This window comes from Phyllobates terribilis, unplaced genomic scaffold (genome assembly GCF_046119375.1).
Source record: "Phyllobates terribilis strain yellow unplaced genomic scaffold, ASM4611937v1 Scaffold_60__1_contigs__length_8166268, whole genome shotgun sequence".
In the NCBI taxonomy this organism is placed as follows: domain Eukaryota; kingdom Metazoa; phylum Chordata; class Amphibia; order Anura; family Dendrobatidae; genus Phyllobates; species Phyllobates terribilis.
The window spans coordinates 6,299,624-6,325,986 of record NW_027362820.1 but is presented as its reverse complement, the minus strand read 5'-3'; the positions used below and the strand labels follow the sequence as shown (position 1 = coordinate 6,325,986).

At 42.5% G+C, this 26,363-nt stretch overlaps 2 protein-coding genes across 4 annotated transcripts in view; one reads left to right on the top strand and one right to left on the bottom strand.

The window, feature by feature from the left end:
- Window positions 1–3,125, top strand: part of LOC141192332 (uncharacterized) — a 28,930-nt gene extending 25,805 nt beyond the window's left edge. The window contains exon 7 of the mRNA XM_073661838.1: window positions 307–3,125. Coding sequence (XP_073517939.1) covers window positions 307–1,499 — 1,193 coding nt within the window. The 3' untranslated portion in view covers window positions 1,500–3,125. The remainder of the gene's footprint in view (window positions 1–306) is intronic.
- LOC141192334 (uncharacterized) overlaps window positions 1–26,363 on the bottom strand; it is a 732,001-nt gene that overhangs the window by 164,282 nt on the left and 541,356 nt on the right. The gene's annotated exons all lie outside the window — the stretch shown is intronic.

Below are 26,363 nucleotides of genomic sequence, written 5' to 3'. Positions count from 1 at the left end.
GATCTGAGTGGGGACTTGTTTTTTGTGAGATGAGTAGAAGTTTTTATTGGTATTATTTTCGCCTACATAACATCATTTTGTGGCTTTTTATTCCATATTTGGGAGGCAGAATGAAAAAACAGTTGAACACTACGCTCTACTGGTCCATCCTATGAGGTTTTCTATTAGACAGTCATTGTTCTGGTGAATAAGTGAATTTTTTTTTATATAACTTGCCTTTTTACGGACAATTTAAGTAGAAATGTTAAAACATATAAAATTCAAGGATTTTTTATTAAAAATAATAATTGTTCTTATTCTTGGCAGATGTCTGTACCAGGAGATCAGAGGGACAGCTGACATCTTCAATTTTCAAATCAGATAATTTTCAGATCCAACAGGATACAATTGAAGTGAATGCCATTTCTCCAGATTTACCATCATCGCTTCACAGCCAAGATCTGTCATCTGATCCTTTGAAACAGGTCCTGTCTTCTGATTCATTACCGACTACTAAGGAAAATCAAAGTCACAAAATAAGCATTAAAAAACAAATTGCTCCTAAAGCAAAGAAGCCATTTTCACGTTCAGAATATGGAAATAGTTTTCCTCTCAAAAAGTCTTTTCTTAAACCTCAAAAAATTCACACAGTGAAGAATAAATTTTCTTGTTCAAAGTGTGGGAGATGTTTTAATCAGAAATCAGATCTTGTTAGGCACCAGAGAACTCACACAGGAGAGAAGCCATTTTCCTGTTCAGAATGTGGGAAACGTTTTACAGAGAAATCAATTCTTATCACACATCAGAGAACTCACACAGGAGAGAAGCCATTTTCCTGTTCAGAATGTTGGAAATGTTTTACAGAGAAATCAAATCTTATCAAACATCAGAGAATTCACACAGGGGAGAAGCCATTTTCCTGTTCAGAATGTGGAAAATCTTTTGCAACGAAATCAAATCTTATCAAACATCAGAGAATTCACACAGGGGAGAAGCCGTTTTCATGTTCAGATTGTGGAAAATGTTTTACAGAGAAATCAACTCTTACCAAACATCACAAAACTCACATAGGGAAGAAGCCTTTTTCCTGTTCAGAATGTGGGAAATGTTTTACAGAGAAATCAACTCTTACCAAACATCACAAAACTCACATAGGGAAGAAGCCTTTTTCCTGTTCAGAATGTGGGAAATATTTTAAAAATAAATGGAATCTTATTATTCACTACAGAACTCACACAGGGGAGAAGCCTTTTTCATGTTCAGACTGTGGAAAATGTTTTACAGAGAAATCAACTCTTACCAAACATCACAAAACTCACATAGGGAAGAAGCCTTTTTCCTGTTCAGAATGTGGGAAATGTTTTACAGAGAAATCAACTCTTACCAAACATCACAAAACTCATATTGGGAAGAAGCCTTTTTCATGTTCAGAATGTGGGAAATGTTTTAACCAGAAATCGGATCTTGATAAGCACCAGAGAACCCACACAGGGGAGAATGTCGCAACTACACCCAACTAGTCTCTGTAGAGACTAGAAAGGCCCTAGCTGCACACCTAAAAACACCACCACACACCCAACTAACTAATAAGCCATTGAGGAGTTTCTCATACCCCCAGAGGAACCAGAGGGGAGGCTGCAACACACTCTTAACAAGGGGAAAGGAAAGTATGAAGTAAAATAGAAAAAAGCTGAATGAGAAACAAAAACACATTCATATAGGGCAAAGAAGGCAAGCTAAGGAGAACCAAAAATAAAAGGAACAAGTATAATCTCCCCGAAACCTAACCTTGTTAGAATTAAAAGGTACTGGGAGGGAAAGCAAACTGACCGGGAGGATAGTTTCACCTTTGTGGTGAAACTTACAAAATTTATCCTCACCAACTGTAAATGTAAACCTGTCCTTTTATAATGACCACGGACAAGATAAAGGTTCCCAACTCACATCAGGACCACAAGATCCCAGGTACTTTCAGCTGCATCACAATGAACTTAATTATATGTACCAAATGTCCAACTGGGGGTCTGTATGTAGGGGAGACAGGGCAAAAACTTAAAAAAATGATGAATTCTCATCGCCACACAATAAAAGAAAAAAAAAGAATAGATCTACTTGTGGCCAAACATTTTTACGGCCACAACTGCTTCTCCCTCTCCCATACTGATAGTTCTGCTTCACGTCACTTGTCTTATCTATTGCATTATTCCTGTGCCCTGTTGTGTATAAATATGTGACTCTTCAGATTTTGTATTATACTATATCTGATGAAGAGACCTGAGTAGTCTCGAAAGCTTACTGACTAATGGCTAACTGAAAAGATTGTATCAACCACTGAGAACTTTCAAATTTTAATGTTTTTCTCCAAGCAGCAATTTTAAGATCTCTCCACAGGTGTTCAATGGGATTTAGATCCGGATTCATTGCTGGTCAGAACTGTCCAGCACTTTGTTTCCATCCATTTTCTGGGTGCTTCTTGAAGTATGTTTGGGGTCATTGTCATGCTGGAAGACCCATGACCTAGGATGCAAACTCAGCTTTCTGACACTAGGCACTACATTGTGCCCCAAAATCCTTTGCTAATCTTCAGATTTCATGATTCCTTGCACACAGTCAAGGTACCTGACCAAAGGCAGCAAAACAACCCAAAAACATCTTTGAAGCGCCACCATATTTGACTGTATGTGTTGTAAATTTATTGATTATGTTGCGCACCTTGGACAGCGGAACATCCGGATCTCTAAAGATGGACTTATAACCTTGAAATTATTGATATTTTTCAACAATTTTGGTTCTCAAGTCCTCAGACAGTTCTCCTTTTTCTGTTTTCTCCATGCTTAGTGTGCCACACATATGTACACAATGCAAAGATTGAATCAACTTCTCCCTTTTTTATCTGGTTTTAGTTGTGATTTTCATATTGCCCACACCTGTTACTTGCCACAATCACGTTTGAACAAGCTTCACATGCTTGAAACAAAGTTGTTTACCCACAATTTTGGCAAGGTGTCAATCATTTGCCCGACCTATTTTATGTGGTTTTGTGTGAAATTATGTTAAATTTGCCTTTTTTTTCTCTGTTTTCTTGTGTTGTTCCAATACACACAAAGGAAATAAACGTGTATAACAAAACATGTAACTGCAATAATTTTCTGGGAGAATTACTTCATTTTCTGGAACAATTTAAAGGGACCTAACACTTTTGACCATGACTTGTTTTTGTTGCCTTTTTAATTTGTTGCAGCATATCATCCTCTTCATGTTCAGCTATATTAGGAGGCTTGTAGCAAAGTCCAGTTAGCAGCTTTCCATTATTGCCATTTCCATGTACATTAACCATACTGATTTTACATCAGGGATGTAAAGCTCAAAACATGCAGAAGGCCAAAATGAAAAACTTGGACAAAATTGTGGACCATCCAGTATACAGTATAATGGGCCCCACATAGTCCTCCATACTGAATAATGGGTCCCACATAGTCCTTCATACAGTATGATTGGTCCCACATAACTTTCCATCCAGTATAATGGGCCCCACATAGTTTTCCATACAGTATAGTGGGCCCCACAAAGTCCTCCATGCAGAATAATGGCCCCACATAGGTGTGGTGGTTCTGGTGTCGTGGGTCAAATATAATCAGCATGAGTTGGGCATGTGTGCTGTACATTGTCGAAGCTGCCCTACATGTCGTCATAGAGCTTGAGGTCTTAAGTCAGCGCAGGTCTCCATGAACCTAAACCCTTTCTTCCTGACAATTATCTCCTTAAGTTCCCGCTGACTTTCTAGTGACGTAGTGGAATCAGCAGTATTTCTGAAGACACCACCTGTACTTCAGCTTCTCTCCTAATTCCCTGTAATCATTTTGAAAGACCTTTCACCTCCCTCTAACTTTGTCATTGGTACCAACGTGTACCATGACTACTGGGTTTTCCCCAGTCCCACCCAATAATCTGTATCTGATCGCATGAAGATCCCCCTGTTAGTGGCACACAAAATGTGTGTGTTTCGTCTTAGTTGTCTGCCACCAAATTGTATATAGGATCTATTTGTCGGAGAAATCACAAATGAACACTGAGTAGTGTCTCAAATAGGCTTTTTATAGGAAAAATCAGGAACCTTTCCACACATTACCTCATTGTCTTATCTCATAATTATGGCTGACATCTGTCGCTAATGGGTCATTATTTTAATATGTAAATTTAGTTAAGCTGACTCTCAAATCAATTAAGTCCGTCTTGCACATAAGGTTCAAAGGTCAATCAGTATAGTCACTTATCTTTTATTATTCTGTAATTTCCCTTAAAGAAATAAAGATCATCAGCAAGCTCTTATTATCAGATTAATATGTTAGTCAATAATCGTTAGGAATTTTCTATAATTCCATGTTCCACGTAGTATGTGGATCTTTGATCAATATGAGGTTGTTGGTACAATGTGGTACGGGGAGGAGGAGGGCATTTTGGATTGTCTGTAATTCTTAATACATAAAAGTATGGAGTTCCATTTTTATATAACTTCCATAATCATACAGTATATTTATCTATAACACCCCAAATTAACTTAGGAATTATCTTAAGGACCATAATCTTCCACTTGACGAGATAATGCAAAAAAGTACCTGACCCACCTGGAACCAAGAATTCACCTTACTTCATACTCCCGATTCCCTTCCAAATCCACCTCAATTATGTCTTGAGGTCCCCTCAAATTTTTTTAAAAGAGAAAAATGGAAAGAATTATTGATTTTCCAGGCAATAGGAAGCTGCAACTTAACTGTCACAGGATTTAAAATTTTAATAATTTTATAAGGACCTATAAATTTAGGTGCAAACTCTCTAGATATTATCTTTAAGCGCAGATTTTTTTAGGATAACCACACAAAATACCCCACCCTAAAGACAGGAGCCTTCCTACGTCTGCGGTTAGCAACTCTTTTGGTCCAGTCACTATCTGCCAAAAGATACCTTTCGACATCCCTCCAGACCTTAAAGAGGTTGTCCACTACTATTAACAATGCCCCTGTTACGCTCACGCCCGGACTAACTGGTGTGAGGGTGGTTAGTGGTCCCACTGGGCCATGAACCGAGGAGTGCATGGAGGGGCGTGACTAAGGGCCTCGCTATATCCGACCACGAATACACTGCGGCTTAATCGACTCTGTGGTCTGAGGAGGGACGTGGGAGGTGGCCCAGGTGCTACTCCAGGTCAGACCCCGGACACAGCTGTTGACCCACACCGGGGAATGCAGAAACGGGCAGGCACAGCTGGTATGCAGACAGGCGAGTACTGGCAGGCACAGCTGGTATGCAGACAGGCGGGTACTGGCAGGCGCGGCTGGTATGCAGACAGGCGGGTACTGGCAGGTGCGGCTGGTATGCAGACTGGCGGGTACTGGCAGGCATGGCTGGTATGCAGACAGGCGGGTACTGGCAGGTAGGAACGCAGGCTGGATAGGGACCAGTACAGACTGGGATACAGGAACAGAGCCGCAGGTGTGGTGGACAAGCGGAGCAGAACCGCAGGTGCGTTGGACAAGTGGAGCAGAGTGAAACCGCAGGTGCGGTGGACAAGCAGAGCAGAGCAAAACCGCAGGTGCAGTGGACAAGCAGAGCAAAACCGCAGGTGCGGTGGACAAGCGACGCAGAGCAGAGCGAAACCGCAGAGCAGAGGGTGCAGGCAGACAGGATAGGGCTCTGTTCACATGCAACAGACTGGGAAACACAGGAAGATAGTTAGAACACAGGAGGTAGAGACGGAGGCAGGGAGATGGGACAAACAGAACCAGATACACACAAGGTACTTACAATGAAGTAGCGAGTGGACACAAAACTCACAAACAGAAGTACAGAGACCATGAGTTGGAGTTAGGTGCAGGTTCAGACACTGCAGGAAAAGGGCAGGTACGGACATAGAGACAAACAGGTAATGGGCTAGGACACCGTTCATACATGAACTGAACCTGGAACAAGATACAGGAACGAGCCTGGGAACTCAGCCCCCAGGGTGGCGGAAACAGACTAGAAGTCACAGATACAGGTAACGGGCCTGGGTATACAGCCCCTAGGGTGGTGGAAACAGACAAGATACAGGACAAGACTTGGCAACTCAGTTGCACAGAACACACTGAAAGAAAGTGTTGCTCAGGCACCTCCTACTGGGTGGAGGGGGTTTAAGTATCCAGTGACTCACAGCAATAGGCTGGGGACGCATTAGGAGTGCGCACACTGTAACTTTAAGAATCAGGCAGTAACGGCGCCGCCGCCCTAAGCAATTAGACAAGAGACATGCACACAGCAAGTACTGAAGCAAAGTGTGCAGCCTGGACTGATAGGTAAGTTGGCGGTCTTGCATGGTGGAAGATGGTAAGCCATGCCAGCATTCCGCCTGGGATATTACAGTCCCCATGGAATTAAATTGTGCCAACAAGTCTTTTTGTAAATGCCTTGCTTGTTCTTTATTGCCTGTGAGCGGCGTTATTGCTGGCCTCTCACCAGGCATCACATGACCCCGGCTGCAGCCGGCTCCGACATCTGCTGATGTCACGTCAAGTTCCGGCTGCAGTCGGGCATGAGCACGTGATGCACTCCCCCTTGATTGATGGGCTGTGGGCAGGGTTGCATCGCACATCGCAGCTCAGCATCCACCGCACGCTTTCCCTCTCTGCTTTAGTTGGGAAAGAGCAATAAAAAATCAAATTGCACTCGGACCAATGTTAATGAATGAGTGACATCTCATCTGCGATTTTTTTTTTCTCAGCTGAAATCAGGCTGAGAAAAAATTCACAGCATGCTGCGATTTGCCACGTATCTCAGGCGGCGAGACTTGCCAATGCAAGTCAATGGGTGTGTGAAAAAAATCGCACATCACTCGGACCATGCGAGTGCCGTCCGATTTTCACGCCCCCGTCTCTTTAAAAGCCGGCAATTCATCAGCCGCATACAGTTAACAATACATCGGTACCTGACAATATGAAAATAGAAAGAATAGCTATACACATAGAATAGATAGAAAGGTGTCAGTCATGTATATAATTAGTACAGTGACAGTGCTGGCTACTGTACTTGTCATTTATTGTTAAATTAAAGGATTTATTAAAAAAATTTGGTGTGGGGTCCCCCGTAATTTTATTGTCTAGCAGAGGTTAAGCAGATGGCTGGGGCAGATTTTTGAAGCCTGGGAAGGGGGTAATACCCACAGAGCTTCCCAGGCTACTAATATCAGCCCCCCAGCTGAATACTTAGCCTTTACAGGCTATTAAAATGGGGGATCCACAAAAAATGACTTGCTAGCAAAGGCTATGCAGACAGTTGGGGACTGATATTAATAGCCTAGGAAGGGGCCATGAATATTGGCCCCCTCCGAGGCTAGAAACAGCAGCAATCAGCCGCCCCAGAAGTGGCGTATCCATAGGATGCGCCAATTCTGGCACTTAGCCTCCGCTCTGCCCACTGCCCTGTAGCGATGGCAGTGGGGTTATAGGGTTGGGGTTGATGTCAGCTTATAAGGCCAGCTGACAACAAGCCCAGGTTAGTAATGGAGAGGCGTCTATAAGACGCCCCCATTACTAACACCATAGTGAAAGTGATATGTGAAATAACTACAACAACACCATGAGTAAAATATTTTATTTGAAATAAACACAGAGACCTTTTATTGTTCTAAATTAAACCCTACTTACCATAATGCCCATTCCAGCTGAAGCCAATGTCACCTGCAATGAAAGTTAAATAATAAAGCAACCTCATCCTTACCTAACTAGAAACACTAGCGATCTTAGGCCACGGCCCAACTATCAGTATTCGGTCAGTATTTTTTCTCAGGAGTTGGAGCCAAAACCAGGTGAGTAACAATCAGAGAAAAGGTATAATGGAAACAAGTCACCAATTCTGCATTTATCCCCCATTCCTGAGAAAAAATACTGACCGAATACTGATAGTGGGACCGGGGCCTTAGAATAAAAAACTGCATTGTATTGACATCAGGGGTATAGATTTGAGTAACTAACTCAAAACCAACGAGGAATAAAGTGCAGATTTTTGGGGGCACATGATACAATACATACAGTTGAAACCAGAAGTTTACATACACTATATATAAAAAGACACATCTGCATGTTTTTCTCAATATCTGACATGAAATCAAAATAAAACTTTCCCGTTTTAGGTCCATTAGAATTACCATCATTTTTTATATTTGCCAAATGCCAGAATAATGAGATAATGTTTTAAGGCATTTTTATTACTTACTGCAAAGTCAAAAGTTTACATACATTTCATTAGTATTTGGTACCACTGCCCTTAAACTAAATGACTTGGGTCAAACATTTGGTACATCCTTCCACAAGCTTCTCACAATAGCTGGTCGGAATTTGGGCCCATTCCTGCTGACAAAATTGATGTAGCTGATCCAGGTTTGTAGGTCGCCTTGCTCGCACCTGCCTTGCCCATAAATTTTCAATAGGATTGAGATCAGGGCATTGTGATGGCCACTCCAAAACATTGACTTGTTATCCTTAAGCCACTTTGTTACCATTTTGGCAGTATGCTTCGGGTCGTTGTCCTTTTGGAAGACCCATTTCCACCCAAGCTTTAACTTCTTGGCTGATGTCTTGAGATGTTGCTTCAGTATTGCCACATAATCTTGTTTGCTAATGAAGCCATCTATTTTGTGAAGTGCACCAGTCCCTCCTGCAGCAAAACAACCCCACAACATGATGCTGCCGCCCCTATGTTTCACAGTTGGGATGGTGTTCTTAGTAGTGTTGAGCGAGTATGTTCTATTAACCCTTTCGCCGAGTATGCTCGGGCCGAGCTCCGAGTATTTATAGCTGCTCGGTGATATGGTTGAATCGCTCCCGTGTGCATGATTTGCAACTGTTAGACATTCCTCACATGTAATAAAACTGTCAAACAGTTGCAAATCATGCACACGGGAGCGATTCAACCATATCACCGAGCAGCTATAAATACTCCGAGCTTGGCCCGAGCATACTCGGACAGAACATACTCACTCAACACTAGTTCTTAGGCTTCCAAGCTTCTCCCTTTTTCCTCCCAACGTAACAATAGTCATTATGCCCAAAAAGTTGAATTTTAGTTTCATCAGACCACAGAACGTCTCCAGAAATTAAGGTATTTGTTCCTGTGTGCATTTGCAAACATTAAACTGACTTTTTTATGTTTCTTTTGGAGTAATGGCTTCTTCCTGGCAGAGTGACCTTTCAGCCCATGTTGATATAGTACTCGTTTCACTGTGATAATTGACACAATCTTACCAGCTTCTGCCATCATCTTCACAAGGTCTTTTGCTTTTGTTCTTGGGTTGATATGCACATGTCGGACCAAAGCACATTCATCGCTGGGACACAGAACCCGTCTCCTTCCTGAATGATATGATGGCTGGACATTCCCATCTTGTTTGTACTTGCGTATAATTATTTGTACAGATGAACGAGGCACCTTCATGTATCTTGAAATTGTACCCAAGGATGAGCCAGACTTGTGCAAGTCCACAATTCTCTTTCTGATATATTGGCTGATTTCTTTAGACTTTCCCATGATGCTGCACAAAGAAGCAGTGTGTTTCAGGTGTGCATTAAAATACATCCACAGGTGTGTCTCAGAAGCTTCCAAAACACATGACATCATCATATAGGCAGTCCAGAATTGTTTAAAGGCATAGTAATCTTAGTGTATGTAAACTTTTGACTTTGCAGTAAGTAATAAAAATGCCTTAAAAAATTCTCTCTCATTATTCTGGCATTTGGCAAATATTAAAAATTATGATAATCCTAATTGACCTAAAATGGGAAAGGTTTAATCTGATTTCATGTGTCTTTTTATATAGTGTATGTAAACGTCTGGTTTCAACTGTAAATACACCGACTCTGCTAAAGGACAACATGTCCCAGCAGTCCCAAAAAACATACACCAATGAGGACACGGCAAACATGGCCAGCAATGTAACTCAAGTACCACAACGTCACCACAAGTAAGAAATGATTATATCTGCCTAAAAAGCAAACTATACGTGCGGCCTGGATGAACGTATCTGCCGGCACCATACTGGAACTGCTGTGGAACAACTGGTCCCAGAAGTCCTGGCTGAGGAACCATTGTTACCAATGCAGCAGACATGGCAGGTGAGTGGAATGAATGGGAAGAATTGTAAAGCAAAAGCCAACGATCCAATGGACCGGCCGTCTACACTACTGCGATAGATACAGATGGAAATATATACAAATTCCATAAGGGAGTTTTATCGTCTCTTACTAAACGCATTGGCAGAGAATTATTAGGAGAAAATACAAGTGTGAATGGTGAATCAGATAGTGATTCACAGGAAGCGGATACATCATTTACAAAAGAAAACTGAACGTGTGCACAGGGTCCGACTGTAGAATACATATAGTGAATCACAACTGATCATTAAACATTATGTAAATTGTATGTCCACATTCCTGAATAAGGAAACACATTGTTTTGATGTAAAATTGAAATTAAATATACATCGCCAAGCCGAAAAACAAGGAAATATTAGTAGATGAAAAACAAATCATTTTTGAAGTTCATACCATGGGGGGACTCCATGTTTAGAGTCAGGATCCAATACGCTTCCCTCAGGGCCGGCTGCTTTTTCCAGCTGCCACCACAGGCCACAAGATTGATCTTTTCGAGTCCGAAAAATGATTAACATGAAGTATCCTGTTTATGTATTATGGTAAAATGTTAAACCGCACCAGAATACCCGGAGTTGTTGGTGATGTTGATGTGTTCGGCGATCCTCTTCTTCAGTTTACGTGTGGTATAGCCAATATACTGAAGGTGACGGCTACTGCAGAATATACCGTATACCACATGACTGGTCTCGCAATTTATGTCCCCTCACAAGATTTTGACCTATTTCAAACAATAGGAAATGTAAATCCCTTTATACGGTTATTAACAGTTACAAAACATTTCTTCAATGAGTCCGAAGAGTCTTCCACTCCTAATAACATGACGGCAGAGATTATGGAGCATAATGATGCTACACTTACAGTCGTTGAACAGATTGCCTTACTAACTTTGTCTTCATTGCAGGATCCAGATTTTTCTTTGAATAAACCACAAGATCGAGGAATTAACATCATCCCATCTAACCCTGCATACTATCCTCTGCAATCCAGGGTTCCAACTTTAGGTTTATTTCAAACTCTAGTTGAAAATGACCTTAAAAATTACATGGTGGTATCTGTAATATGAAGCATAAGGCTAAGTGCACACGATGCGTATTTGAAGCGGAAATTTCCGCTTCATTTCCGCATGTCCTTTTTCCTGGAAAACGCATGCGGAATTTGTCATGCGTAATTCGCGCGTTTTGCACATGCGGAATTGCCTTGCGTTTTCTACTGCATTGTAGATGGCAATTCCGCATGCGTAAACGCACAAAGAATTGACATGCTGCGGAATTTTCCGCACAACAAAACGCTGCGGAAAATTCCGCATCGTGGGCATTACAATTGCGGAATGCCATAGGGGACCATGGCAGAAGGCTAACATGCGTAATTCATGCGTTTACGCTGCGGAATTTTCCGCACAAAATACGCATGAAATACGCATCGTGTGCACATAGCCTAATAGTAATTTTGATATGCTCCAGTGGTTAGAGAACTTCAACAAAATGTTAGTATAACCATACAGCATTTAGACAAATGTGGATGTGTTGTGGTATTGGACACCGAATTGTATTGTAACATGGCTCTTTCCATCCTCAGCGACACAAACACCTACACCAGCTTAAGGTCTGTTCGTACTAATGCATTTAAATCTGAGTTACCAGAATGTCTGTGTCAAGGATTCCACACGATCCCGATTACTCATAGAGACCACCCACTGTGATCTCTGGAGTGAACAGCTCTCTGCTGCCCCCTATTGTCCGGACAATTGCACGATTAGCTGACGATCAATATAGGCGGCTGCAGGCTGTTCTCACTACGTAGGTATTGGCAAGCTAGCAGTGAGCGTACGACGTACACACCACCTTCCAACACATGGAATATATGTATACACCCTTGTACGATCGCTGTCACTTCACAATAACCCAAGAAAGATTATTCTTTGCCACCACCAATCTGTTTTTCTGGCCGATTGGACGCCTTATAGGTAGCGTGTGGCTTCGGAAGAGGAACTATTACAGAGCAAAAGAAACAGCTATTAAATTTTATATTTAAAGAAGTTGTCCACTACTTTCACATTGGTGCCCTATCCATAGGATAGGGCATCAATGTGTGATTGCCTGGGGTCCCGCACCAGGCACCCCTGCCGATTAGCTGTTATCGGTGACAGCGGCTGTAAGTGCTTGCCTGCGGTGCTTGGCCGTCCATCTGTAGTGGCTGCCGCGGGGTACTGAACATCCACCTCCAATTGAATTGAATAGGAGGCAGATGTGCAGTAACAAGCACCGGCCACTACAGCTTGAAGGCCAAGCACCGCAGGTAAGCACTTCCTGCCGCCGCCGGCCGCCACCACCGATCGCAGCTGATTGGCGGGGGTGGCGGGTGCGGGACCCCGGTGTTAGAACCTTGCTGTTAGGTTTTTTTTCCTTTGCTGGTCACATGACCTTGTTGGCCTATTTAATCCTGCTCCGCCCTTCTGGCTTTGCTGGACTTCATTGTATATCTACTTTCTAGCTAGCCTGTGCTCTGTATCTAACTCTGTTAGTTTGCTTGGTCTACGGACCTCTATGTTCTATCTATTTTGTTTGTTCGTCTGTCTGCTACTATTTCTGTTAGGAGGTGTCCCATATTCCTCCCAGTCCTTAGTACTTGTAGGGATTCCCTCCTCACATCTATAGGTCTCCGTACAGACTAGATTAGGACTTTAGCAGGTCTGATCGCAGGATCAGGTTCCCTGTTACATCGTAGGGATTCAGCTGAGTCTTATAGTAGGGACAGATCTCCTCTCTTTCCTTAGCTTTGGTAGCAGAACATAACAGTAAGTCCAGCCTGCAAATTCTCTAAGGAAAGATTTTTTTTTTTTTTTTTTTTTGTTCCATCATGGTGTCGGTTCAGGATTTGGCTAAACACCTGCAGGGACTCTCTCTGGAAGTGGCCGAGCTCCGTCAGCACGTGAGTAACTGTCCTGGAGCATATTTCTTGGAGCCTAAGGTATGTTTGCCGGATTTATTTTTTGGTGAACATCGAGAATTTTTTTCATTTAAAAATGCTTGCTTATTGTATTTTCGTTTGAGACCCAAGTCCTCTGGGGATGAATCCCAGCGCGTAGGGTTCATAATGTCACTTTTGCGCAAAGAGCCTCAGGAGTGGGCCTTTTCTTTGCAACCTAGTGATACATGCTTCAGATCAGTGGATAGTTTTTTTTCTGCTTTAGGACTATTATATGATGATCCTGACCGTGTGGCATCAGCTGAGACTGAGTTGAGACGTTTAAAACAAGGATAAGGTAATGTCGAAAAATATTGTACTCATTTTCGTCGTTGGTCCACTCAAACAGGGTGGAACGATTCTGCTCTGAAAAGTCTATTTCTTGCTGGGCTCAGTGAAAGGGTTAAAGACCTGCTAATTGCTTATCCTACACCTGAGGATTTGCAACAGGCTATGCAATTAGCTATACGGGTGGATAGAAGACTGCGTGCTAGGGTTAATGAGAGCAAATCCTCTGCTATGTCAGTTTCTGGTTATGATAATGTGTGTACTAACAGTGGTGAACCGATGGAGATTGGATCGGTGGCACCTCGCTCTCAAGAAAACGATCGTCGATTTTCTGAAGGCTTGTGTTTCTATTGCGGAAAATCTGGTCATTTGATTAAAGGCTGTGAGCTTCGTATGAAGAAAGAAAAAAAAATGGTCAGTCACGCCCGTATTGCCTGTTTAAATTCCAAGGGTATATTTTTAGCTGCTTCCACGATTGCTCAGGAAAAATTAATGGAATTTCGGGTGTTTGTTGATTGCGGGTCTACACTGAATGTAATTGATGGGGGATTCGTGGAAAAACTCAATTTAAAACCTGAACCTTTATCATCCCCCATTGCTGTGGTTTCTGTGGATGGCTCCCCTTTGAAGAATATTACTCTCAAGGTCAGTGAATTTCCTCTCACTATTAATGGTGTTCACCATGAGAAATTGGATTTGGTAGTGTTGAATAACTTGCCTTCTCCAGTAATATTGGGTTTGCCCTGGTTAAAATTTCACAATCCTGTACTGGATTGGTCTACCAGTGAAATTAAATCCTGGAGCCATAAATGTTATGACAAGTGTTGTAACGGGCGTATTGCAGCTTTGGATAGGGGAGAATTGCCTGTTCCTATTCAGGATTTTTGGAGAGTTTTTTCTGAGAAGGAATCGCAGGTTTTGCCTCCCCATAGAGACTATGATTGTTCTATTGAATTTGTCCCTGGAGCGACTCTTCCTAAAAGTCGTTTATTTAACCTTACCATTCCTGAGAGGAAGGCTTTGGAGGAATACATACAGACAAGTTTGGCCACCGGTCACATTAGGCCCTCTAAGTCTCCTGTGGCGGTTGGATTTTTTTTTGTAAAAAAAAAGGACGGCGGTTTACGTCCTTGTCTGGATTTTCGTGAGATTAACAAAATTACGGTACGCAATCCTTACCCACTGCCATTGATTCCTGATCTGTTTAACCAGTTATTGGGGGCCAAGTGGTTCTCTAAAATTGACCTTAAGGGGGCATACAATCTGTTGCGCATGAAGGAGGGTGATGAATGGAAGACTGCTTTTAACACTCCTGTGGGTCATTTTGAGAATCTGGTTATGCCTTTTGGTCTTACTAATGCTCCTGCATTTTTTCAGAATCTGATTAATGACATCCTTAGACCTTTGATCGGTAAAAATGTGGTTGTGTATTTGGATGACATTTTGATTTATTCGCCAGATCTGGAGTCTCATTGGCGGAGCGTGCGTGAGGTATTACAGTTATTAATGGACAATTCGCTTTTTGCTAAGCTGGAGAAATGTGAGTTCGCTGTACAGAGAATTAGTTTTTTGGGCTACATTATCTCCAGCAAAGGTTTTGAGATGGATCCGGTTAAGGTTCAGGCTGTGCAGGAATGGCCTAGGCCTATTGGTTTGAAATCGATACAGAGGTTTTTGGGTTTCGCCAATTACTACAGAAAATTCATAAAAATTTTTTCTAGTATTGTCAAACCTCTGACTGATCTCACCAGGAAAGGTGCTGATGCGGTTCAGTGGTCTTCTGAGGCCATTGAAGCTTTTGTGTATCTCAAGGAGAGGTTCACCTCTGCTCCCATCCTTATGCAGCCTGATGTTACTAGGCCGTTTTTGGTTGAGGTTGATGCTTCCTCTGTGGGGGTTGGCGCAGTATTGTCTCAGGATAACGGGGATGGATTACATCCCTGTGCCTTTTTTTCAAAAAAATTTTCGGAGACTGAACTGAATTACGATATTGGTAATCGGGAATTATTGGCTATTAAACTCGCATTTGAACACTGGCGCCACTTCTTGGAAGGTGCGGAATTTCCCGTTCAGGTTCTTACGGATCATAAAAATCTGATATATCTTGATGCTGCCAAGCGCCTGAATGCCCGTCAGGCTAGGTGGGCACTGTTTTTCTCGCGGTTTAATTTCTCCGTTACTTACATCCCTGGTACTAAGAATGTTAAGGCGGATGCCTTGTCTCGCAGTTTTTCTCCCATAGTCGGTGCTGAGAAAGAGGAAAACATTTTACAAGAAGGTGTTGTGATAGCTGCTTTAGACTCCGTTTTGGAAGATGAGATTCTTAAAGCACAGGAGAATGCCCCATCTAACACTCCTCATGGGAGGTTGTTTGTGCCTGGGACCTTTAGGAGAGATTTGTTTGTTGAGTGTCACGAATCTCGGTTGGCAGGTCATCCCGGAATCTCTGAGACCAAGAGACTGGTGGGTCGCAGTTTTTGGTGGCCTGGATGGCAGAAGGAAGTCATTAAGTGGGTGCGCCAATGTACTATATGTGCTAGATCTAAGTCCTCACATACTCCTGCTGCGGGGTTGCTTTGTCCTTTGGAGGTCCCCAGTGCTCCTTGGACACATTTGGCTATGGACTTTATAACTGACCTTCCCTCCTCTGAGGGTTTTACTGTCATCTGGGTGGTCGTGGACCGTTTTAGCAAGATGTGTCACTTGGTTCCCTTCGTCAAACTGCCCTGCGCTAAAACTCTCGCTAAGGCCTTTGTCAAGGAAATTGTCAGACTTCATGGCGTTCCTACTGACATTGTTTCTGATAGGGGTCCTCAGTTCGTGGCTCGTTTTTGGCGTGCCTTTTGTGACAGGTTGGGAATTCATTTGTCGTTTTCGTCCGGATATCATCCTGAATCTAATGGCCAGACAGAAAGGAAAAACCAGGATGTTGAGCAGTTCTTGCGTTGTTTTGTGGCAGACAATCAAGAGGGGTGGTCTGAGTTTCTGCCACTTGCCGAATTTGCTCTGAACAATCATACATCTTCTTCTGCTGGTTGTTCGCCTTTTTTTTGTTGTTCTGGGAGACATCCGTCGTTTGGGTCGTTCTCCAAGTTGGGATCTGCCGTGCCTGAGGAGGAGAATTTTTCCGGTGATTTGGAAAGAGTTTGGACGGATGTGCGTGGTAATCTTCAGGAGGCCAACAGAAAATCTAAAGACTACTTTGATAGGAAACGACAGGAGGTTTTGTTCGCTGTTGGTGACATGGTTTGGTTGTCCTCTAGGAATCTGCGGTTGAGGATTCCTTCTAAGAAATTGGGTCCCAAGTTTGTAGGGCCCTTTAAGGTGCTTCAGGTTGTCAACCAATCTGCTGTTAGGTTGGAGGTTCCTACCTCCTGGAGAATTAATCCGGTCTTTCATGTCTCTCTGTTAAAAAAAGCTGTTGTGTCGGATGGTGACGCCTCTGCCTCTGTTCCTCCGGTGGTGGAGGACGGGGAATATGAAATTTCTCGCATCCTTGACTCTAGACGGTATAGAGGTAGTTTGCAGTATCTTGTGGCCTGGAAAGGTTTCGGACCCGAGGATAACTCTTGGGTGAGGTCAGATGATGTTTCCGCGTCCAGACTTATCAGAGCGTTTCACAGGAGATTTCCTGATAAGCCTGGTCCTAGGGGATCCGGAGGATCCTCTTAGAAGGGGGGGTACTGTTAGAACCTTGCTGTTAGTTTTTTTTTCCTTTGCTGGTCACATGACCTTGTTGGCCTATTTAATCCTGCTCCGCCCTTCTGGCTTTGCTGGACTTCATTGTATATCTACTTTCTAGCTAGCCTGTGCTCTGTATCTAACTCTGTTAGTTTGCTTGGTCTACGGACCTCTATGTTCTATCTATTTTGTTTGTTCGTCTGTCTGCTACTATTTCTGTTAGGAGGTGTCCCATATTCCTCCCAGTCCTTAGTACTTGTAGGGATTCCCTCCTCACATCTATAGGTCTCCGTACAGACTAGATTAGGACTTTAGCAGGTCTGATCGCAGGATCAGGTTCCCTGTTACATCGTAGGGATTCAGCTGAGTCTTATAGTAGGGACAGATCTCCTCTCTTTCCTTAGCTTTGGTAGCAGAACATAACACCCGGCTGATCATACATTGATGCCCTATTCTAAGGATAGGGCATCAATGTGAAAGTATTGGACAACACCTTTAATCCAAAGGGAGGCAATGTTTATGAAAAAAATCTACAAAAGATTTTACAAAGGGGGACAAAACAATACAGCATATACAGTTACACAAAATAAAAGGGATTAATAGAAGAACTTACTATACAAATCACAGAGACGATTCAGTTTAGCCGAAGGAGAGCACTTCGATTGATTTGGCCGTTACAGTGAAAGTGATCCCTGCTTACATGAAAATATGTATCTCCCAGCATGAGCATATATCAATATTCGGCTTGATGTTTTATGACGAAGTAGGTCCTGCCCGCACACTCCACTGTGATGGCATCACATGGGTTGGTCACCGCCCTTCATGGTTTTATTAAATCTCTAATTTCTGTGATATCTCCTCGCTCGATGATCGCAGAAGTAAGCGAATGATGCCATATTTTTTATTGCGATTTTACCTTTCCTTAGAGATCAAACATGATGCTGTCGGTTATCTCTGCACTGTTGTGTTACAGCTCATCGGCAGGGCTCACAGATACAGAAAAATATGCATACTGTTCCTTATTTAGCCCCGCCACTAAAAATATATGTCCTATCACAATTGGAAATATAGAAATGCCGCTATTCCATATTTCATTTCGGTGCCTCAGAGTCTGGAGATCGAATTCATATGCAGCTAGGAATGTCCTGGCTATTGTAAGGAGTGTGATAGATTTCCTTTGAAGCCTTAACGAGATATTTACTATCTCTTTCAGGTGTCATACTTGTTATTTCTGATCAAATGCACAACTCATTCAGTCTCTGGCCCATATGTTCAAAGGTGTCTATTTGTCACACATGTCTCCTTTACCAGAAGCTCCATTTCGTTTCGTAATTAGCCTGGATAATAAAGTTTGTCACTTCTTTTGTACACTGCTATTTTGCATAGAAGCAGCTTTTTAGATTGCTAGCTCTTCTTACTCCAAATGGGATAGGGGAGGTGGGGACGGATAAAGACTTGGGAGGGAGAGATTTGAGAGATGTTTAATATTTCCTGACAGTCTGGATATAGCAGACTTGGTATTTTGAACCCTAAATTACGAAAACTGTTGATTCCTGAATACCCCATCATTCTTATTTTCCACGGACTCCCTAAGGTTCACAAGGGGGTTTTCCTCCCTCCGCTCAGACCAATAATTTCTGGTATTGGATCCCTGAACGAGAACCTTAGTGAGTGGGTGGATGTCATCTCCAAATACTCCATTATTAGAACCCCAGGTTTTTTGAAGGACACTTCTACTGTCCCTAAGGTTTTTGATCATTTCAAATGGCATCCTAACTATTCTTTTGCTACATTTGATATGGTCAAATTATACTCATCCGTACCTCACAATAGAGCTATGGTGGCTATTGCATACCATTTAGAGAAGTATAGTGCCTATTCGGTAAATAAACAAAAAAGCAGCCTCACCATGTCCTATTTATATGACTCAGTCCGTTTTGCAATGCTGTGGGTCTCCAACCAATAGCCGTGACTTTAAGGCTTCACATAGGAAAAATAATTATGGTGAGTCCCAAAAATAATTAAAATCCTCAATTTATTGCAAAATAATTAAAAGATCATACAGGTTGGGAATACATCTCAACGCGTTTCTGGAAAAAAGCCATTATTCACTGATTCCGATTCCTTATGATATATGGTATAAAAACAAATGATGACCAACCGTTGATCAATAAACACATATGTTAGCAATCAATCACATTTGAGAATAATTAGCATAATCACAAGGCTAAATCACAAGGAAACCAGAAGGAGAGGGGATGAAAAAAACACAAAAAACCACAGGCATTTAAATCTCTAAGATTTAATATAGATAAAGGGTATCATTCCTATAGTTCATGCCGTTGGGGTATTTTGTATCCAGTTTAATAATCCAAAATAATTCTCTTAGGAGGAGTTTTTTCCTCTAATAGGAATATCCACCTTTTCTAACCCATAGAATGAAAAATTGTTTAATTCACCTTTATGTCTCTCTACAAAATGCTTGCATGCTCCTGAATAGGATGCTTTTTTATTTTTGATGTTGGTCACATGTTCTGCCAGCCTTTTCTTTAATTTACGTATTGTGCAGCCAATGTATTTTATTTTACATTCTTTGCAAAATATGCAATACACAACATAATTTCTATTGCAACTAATAAATCTTTTTGTATCATTGGCTGCATCAATTTTTTGCGTTTGCAATGTATACTGGCACATCGTACATTTGGAACATGCACATTTAAAAAAACCTTTACAACTGAGCCAGATTTTTTATCACTTTTTTGTGGCATGTATAGACTTGGGGAAAGAGTAGCACCTATTGATCTCCCTTTTCACGGCACACATACTAATCCATTCTCCAGGATTTTATTTAAGTCCCAATCTTGAAATAATACAGGGACATATCTGTTTACAATGTTTTTTATTTCCTGAAATTGGCAACTATATGGGGTACTGAAGATGTTTTTTTTGTCAAACGATATGGACAAAAAAAACATCTTCAGTACCCCTCGCATTAGTATGTGTGCCGAGAAAAGGGAGATCAATAGGTGCTACTCTTTCCCCAAGTCTATACATGCCACAAAAAAGTGATGAAAAAATCTGGCTCAGTTGTAAAGGTTTTTTTAAATGTGCATGTTCCAAATGTACGATGTGCCAGTATACATTGCAAACTCAAAAAATTGATGCAGCCAATGATATTAACCCCTTAAGCCCCGCGGGTGGTTTGCACGTTAATGACCGGGCCAATTTTTACAATTCTGACCACTGTCACTTTATGAGGTAATTACTCTCGAACGCTTCAACGGATCCCCCTGATTCTGAGACTGTTTTTTCGTGACATATTGTACTTCATGATTGTGGAAAAATTTCTTCGATATCACTTGCGTTTATTTGTGAAAAAAACGGAAATTTGGCGAAAATTTTGAAAATTTTGCAATTTTCAAAATTTGAATTTTTAAGCCCTGAAATCAGAGCGATATGTCACACAAAAGAGTTAATAAATAACATTTCCCACATGTCTACTTTACATCAGCACAATTTTGGAACCAAAATTTTTTTTTGTTAGGGAGCTATAAGGGTTAAAAGTTGACCAGCGATTTCTCATTTTTCCAACAAAATTTACAAAACTATTTTTTTAGGGACCACATCACATTTGAAGTCACTTTGAGGGGTCTTTATGACAGAAAATACCCAAAAGTGACACCATTCTAAAAACTGCACCCCTCAAGGTGCTCAAAACCACATTCAAGAACTTTATTAACCCTTCAGGTGCTTCACAGGAATTTTTTGAATGTGGAAGAAAAAAATGAACATTTAACTTTTTTCACAAAAATGTTAATTTAGACCCAATTTTTTTTATTTTCACAGGGGTAACAAGAAAAAATGGACCCCAAAATTTGTTGTGCAATTTCCCCTGGGCACGCAGATACCCAATATTTGGAGAAAAAATACTGTTTGGGCGCACGGCAGGGCTCGGAAGGGAAGGAGCGCTATTTGACTTTTTGATTGTAAAATTTGCTTGAATAATTAGCGGACGCCATGTTGTGTTTGGAGAGCCCATGTGTGCCCAAACTTTGGAGCTCCCCCACAAGTGACCCCATTTTGGAAACTAGACCCCCCAAGGCACCTTTCTAGATGCATAGTGAGCACTTGGAACCCCCAGGTGCTTCACAAATTGATTCGTAACAATGAAAAAGTGAAAAAAAAAAACACTTTTTCATTTTTATGAATCAATTTGTGAAGCACCTGAGGGTTCCAAGTGCTCACAATGCATCTAGATAGGTGCCTTGGGGGGTCTAGTTTCCAAAATGGGGTCACTTGTGGGGGAGCTCCAATGTTTGGGCACACAGCGGCTCTCCAAACGCAACATGGTGTCGCTAACAATTTGAGCCGATTTTCCGTTAAATTTGTTAGAGGACACCATGTTGCATTTAGAGAGTCCCTGTGTGCCCAAACATTGGAGCTCCCCCACAAGTGACCCCATTTTGGAAACTAGACCCCCCAAGGCACCTATCTAGATGCATAGTGAGCACTTGGAACCCCCAGGTGCTTCACAAATTGATTCGTAACAATGAAAAAGTGAAAAAAAAAACACTTTCATTTTTATGAATCAATTTGTGAAGCACCTGAGGGTTCCAAGTGCTCACTATGCATCTAGATAGGTGCCTTGGGTGGTCTAGTTTCCAAAATGGGGTCACTTGTGGGGGAGCTCCAATATTTGGGCACACAGCGGCTCTCTAAATGCAACATGGTGTCCGCTAACAAATTTAACGCAAAATTGGCTCAAATTGTTAGCGACACCATGTTGCGTTTGGAGAGCTGCTGTGTGCCCAAACATTGGAGCTCCCCCACAAGTGACCCCATTTTGGAAACTAGACCCCCCAAGGCACCTATCTAGATGCATAGTGAGCACTTGGAACCCCCAGGTGCTTCACAAATTGATTCGTAACAATGAAAAAGTGAAAAAAAAACACTTTTTCATTTTTATGAATCAATTTGTGAAGCACCTGGGGGTTCCAACTGCTCACTATGCATCTAGATAGGTGCCTTGGGGGGTCTAGTTTCCAAAATGGGGTCATTTGTGGGAGAGCTCCAATGTTTGGGCACACAGGGACTCTCTAAATGCAACATGGTATCCGCTAACAAATTGAATGGAAAATCGGCTCAAATTGTTAGCGGACACCACATTGCGTTTGGAGAGCTTCTCTGTGCCCAAACTTTGGAGCTCCCCCACAAGTGACCCCATTTTGGAAACTAGACCCCCCAAGGCACCTTCCTAGATGCATAGTGAGCACTTGGAACCCCCAGGTGCTTCACAAATTGATTCGTAATAATGAAAAAGTGAAAAAAAAAACACTTTTTCATTTTTACGAATCAATTTGTGAAGCACCTAGGGGTTCCAAGTGCTCACTATGCATCTAGATAGGTGCCTTGGGGGGTCTAGTTTCCAAAATGGGGTCACTTGTGGGGGAGCTCCAATGTTTGGGCACACAGGGACTCTCTAAATGCAACATGGTATCCGCTAACAAATTGAATGGAAAATCGGCTCAAATTGTTAGCGGACGCCACATTGCGTTTGGAGAGCCCCTCTGTGCCCAAACTTTGGAGCTCCCCCACAAGTGACCCCATTTTGGAAACTAGACCCCCCAAGGCACCTTTCTAGATGCATAGTGAGCACTTGGAACCCCCAGGTGCTTCACAAATTGATTCGTAATAATGAAAAAGTGAAAAAAAAAACACTTTTTCATTTTTACGAATTAATTTGTGAAGCACCTAGGGGTTCCAAGTGCTCACTATGCATCTAGATAGGTGCCTTGGGGGGTCTAGTTTCCAAAATGGGGTCACTTGTGGAGGAGCTCCAATGTTTGGGCACACAGGGACTCTCCAAATGCAACATGATATCCGCTAACAATTTGAGCCGACAATTTGTTAGCGGATATCATGTTGCATTTGGAGAGTCCCTGTGTGCCCAAACATTGGAGCTCCCCCACAAGTGACCCCATTTTGGAAACTAGACCCCCCAAGGCACCTATCTAGATTCATAGTGAGCACTTGGAACCCCAGGTGCTTCACAAATTGATTCATAAAAATGAAAAAGTGTTTTTTTTTTCACTTTTACGAATCAATTTGTGAAGCACCTGGGGGTTCCAAGTGCTCACTATGCATCTAGAAAGGTGCCTTGGGGGGTCTAGTTTCCAAAATGGGGTCACTTGTGGGGGAGCTCCAAAGTTTGGGCACAGAGGGGCTCTCCAAACGCAATGTGGTGTCCGCTAACAATTTGAGCCGATTTTCCATTCAATTTGTTAGCGGATACCATGTTGCATTTAGAGAGTCCCTGTGTGCCCAAACATTGGAGCTCCCCCACAAGTGACCCCATTTTGGAAACTAGACCCCCCAAGGCACCTATCTAGATTCATAGTGAGCACTTGGAACCCCAGGTGCTTCACAAATTGATTCATAAAAATGAAAAAGTGTTTTTTTTTTCACTTTTACGAATCAATTTGTGAAGCACCTGGGGGTTCCAAGTGCTCACTATGCATCTAGAAAGGTGCCTTGGGGGGTCTAGTTTCCAAAATGGGGTCACTTGTGGGGGAGCTCCAAAGTTTGGGCACAGAGGGGCTCTCCAAACGCAATGTGGTGTCCGCTAACAATTTGAGCCGATTTTCCATTCAATTTGTTAGCGGATACCATGTTGCATTTAGAGAGTCCCTGTGTGCCCAAACATTGGAGCTCCCCCACAAGTGACCCCATTTTGGAAACTAGACCCCCCAAGGCACCTATCTAGATTCATAGTGAGCAATTGGAACCCCAGGTGCTTCACAAATTGATTCATAAAAATGAAAAAGTGTTTTATTTTCACTTTTTCATTTTTACGAATCAATTTGTGAAGCACCTGGGGGTTCTAAGTGCTCACTATGCATCTAGATAGGTGCCTTGGGGGGTCTAGTTTCCAAAATGGGGTCACTTGTGGGGGAGCTCCAATGTTTGGGCACACAGGGGCTCTTCAAACGCAACATGGCGTCCGCTAACAATTTGAGCCGATTTTCCATTCAATTTGTTAGCGGACACCATGTCGCGTTTGGAGAGCCCGTGATGTGCCTAAACAGTGGAGCTCCCCCACAAGTGTCCCCATTTTGGAAACTATACCCCTCAAAGATTTTATTAAGGTGTATAGTGAACATTTTGAACCCAGAGGTACGGCACATTATTTGTTTACATTAGGTCATCATATTGAATAAGTTTTCATTATTCTTGAGCGCAAGTGCTCGCTACTTGAGTTTGCATCGGGTACTCAGGTATGCACCATGTACAGCGTGTGCTCGAGTGACATGCTCGAGTCCCTGCTCTGCATGTTTCACGGTTATTAGACACCCCAAAAAAAAACATGCGGGGATCGCTCGTGCATGGCAGGCAATCCCCGTAAAGTTTTTTGGCCGCGAAGCATATGGGGCAAAGACTCGAGCATGTCACTCAAATACCCACGATACTAAATGCATACCAGAGCACCCGATGCAAACTCAAGTAGCGAGCACTTGCTCTCAACACTAGTCGCCATATCGTCATCTTTTTTTCTTACTTTTGAAAAAAATCCCAACCCCAGCCCTAACCCTAGCACAACCCTAACCCTAGCACAACCCTAGCCCCAGCACAACCCTAGCCCCAGCACAACCCTAGCCCCAGCACAACCCTAGCCCCAGCACAACCCTAGCCCCAGCACAACCCTAGCCCCAGCACAACCCTAGCCCCTGCACAACCCTAGCCCCTGCACAACCCTAGCCCCAGCACAACCCTAGCCCCAGCACAACCCTAGCCCCAAACCCAGCCCTAACCCTAGCCCAATCCTAACTCAAGAGTTTATTTTTGACGCCGTTCCTTGTGCGGTATAAGTGATTAGACGACTTTATTCTTCGGGTCGGTGTGATTACAGCAATGCCAGAATCATATGGGGTTTTTATGACTGACAGCTGTCACACACTAAAAGACGCATTTTTTGTAAAATCTAGTTTTTGCATCGCCATATTTTGAGAGCTATAATTTTTCCAGATTTTGGCAGACAGTCATGTGACGGCTCGTTTTTTGCGGGATGACTTGACGTTGTTATTGGTGCCATTTTCAGGCACGTGACATTTTTTGATCGCTTTCTATTCCGATTTTTGGGAGGCAGAATAAACAAAAACCAACAATTCAGGAATTGTTTTTTTTTTTTTTTTTTTTATTCTGTTCCGCGTGTGGTAAAATTGATGAGGCAGCTTTACTCTTCGGGTCAGTACGTTTACAGCGGTACCACATTTGTATCATTTTTCTATGTTTTGGCGCTTATACACAATAAAAGCTATTTTATAGAAAAAAATATTTTTTAGTATCGCTTTATTCTGAGAGCTATAACTTTTTTATTTTTCGGCTGATGGAGCTATATGGCGGCTTGTTTTTTGCGGGACGAGATGACGTTTTCAGCGGTATCATTTTTATTTATATGCGTCTTTTTGATCGCGTGTTATTCCACTTTTTGTTTGGCGGTATGGTGATAAAGCATTGTTTTTTGCTTGTTTTTTTTTTTTTTTTTTTTACCGTGTTCACTGAAGGGGTTAACTAGTGGGACAGTTTTATAGGTCAGGTTGTTCCGGACGCGGCGATACCAAATATGTGTACTTTTATTGTTTTTTTTTTATTTTTTTTATAATATTTATTGATGGGTACATTATATTTTTATTTTTGGTGTATTATTTTTTTTATTTTTTTATAATATTTTTGCACATTTTTTTTTTTTTTTTTTTCCACTTTCACACAGTTTATACACTTTATTACTTTGTCCCACTCTGGGACTTTCACTTTTTTTTTCTGATCGCCTGCATGGCACAGGAATGGAGCACCATCCCTATGCCATGAAGGCTGTCAGAAGTGCACAGTGTGAAGATTGCTTGGAGATGCACTGCGCATGTCCAAGCAATCTTCCTGCTCTCTGGTGACCCGGATGTTGTCATGACGACATCGGGTCGTCATGGCAACACCCGGGAAGCCTTTGCAGACTGCGCTGGAAGCCGGAAGAGGAGGTGAGTATCGCCGATCACCTCCCCTTGCCCCCGCAATGCCGCGATCGACTTCGATCGACTTCGATCGCAGCATCACGGGGGTTAATGTGCTGGGAGCGGTGCGTGACCGCTCCCTGCACATAGTACCGGGTGTCAGCTGTGACAATCAGCTGACACCCGGCGGCGATCGCGCCCGCACAGCCTGTGTGCGCGCGCGATCGCGATGACGTACTAATACGGGTCTGGCTCTTAAGTCCCAGGG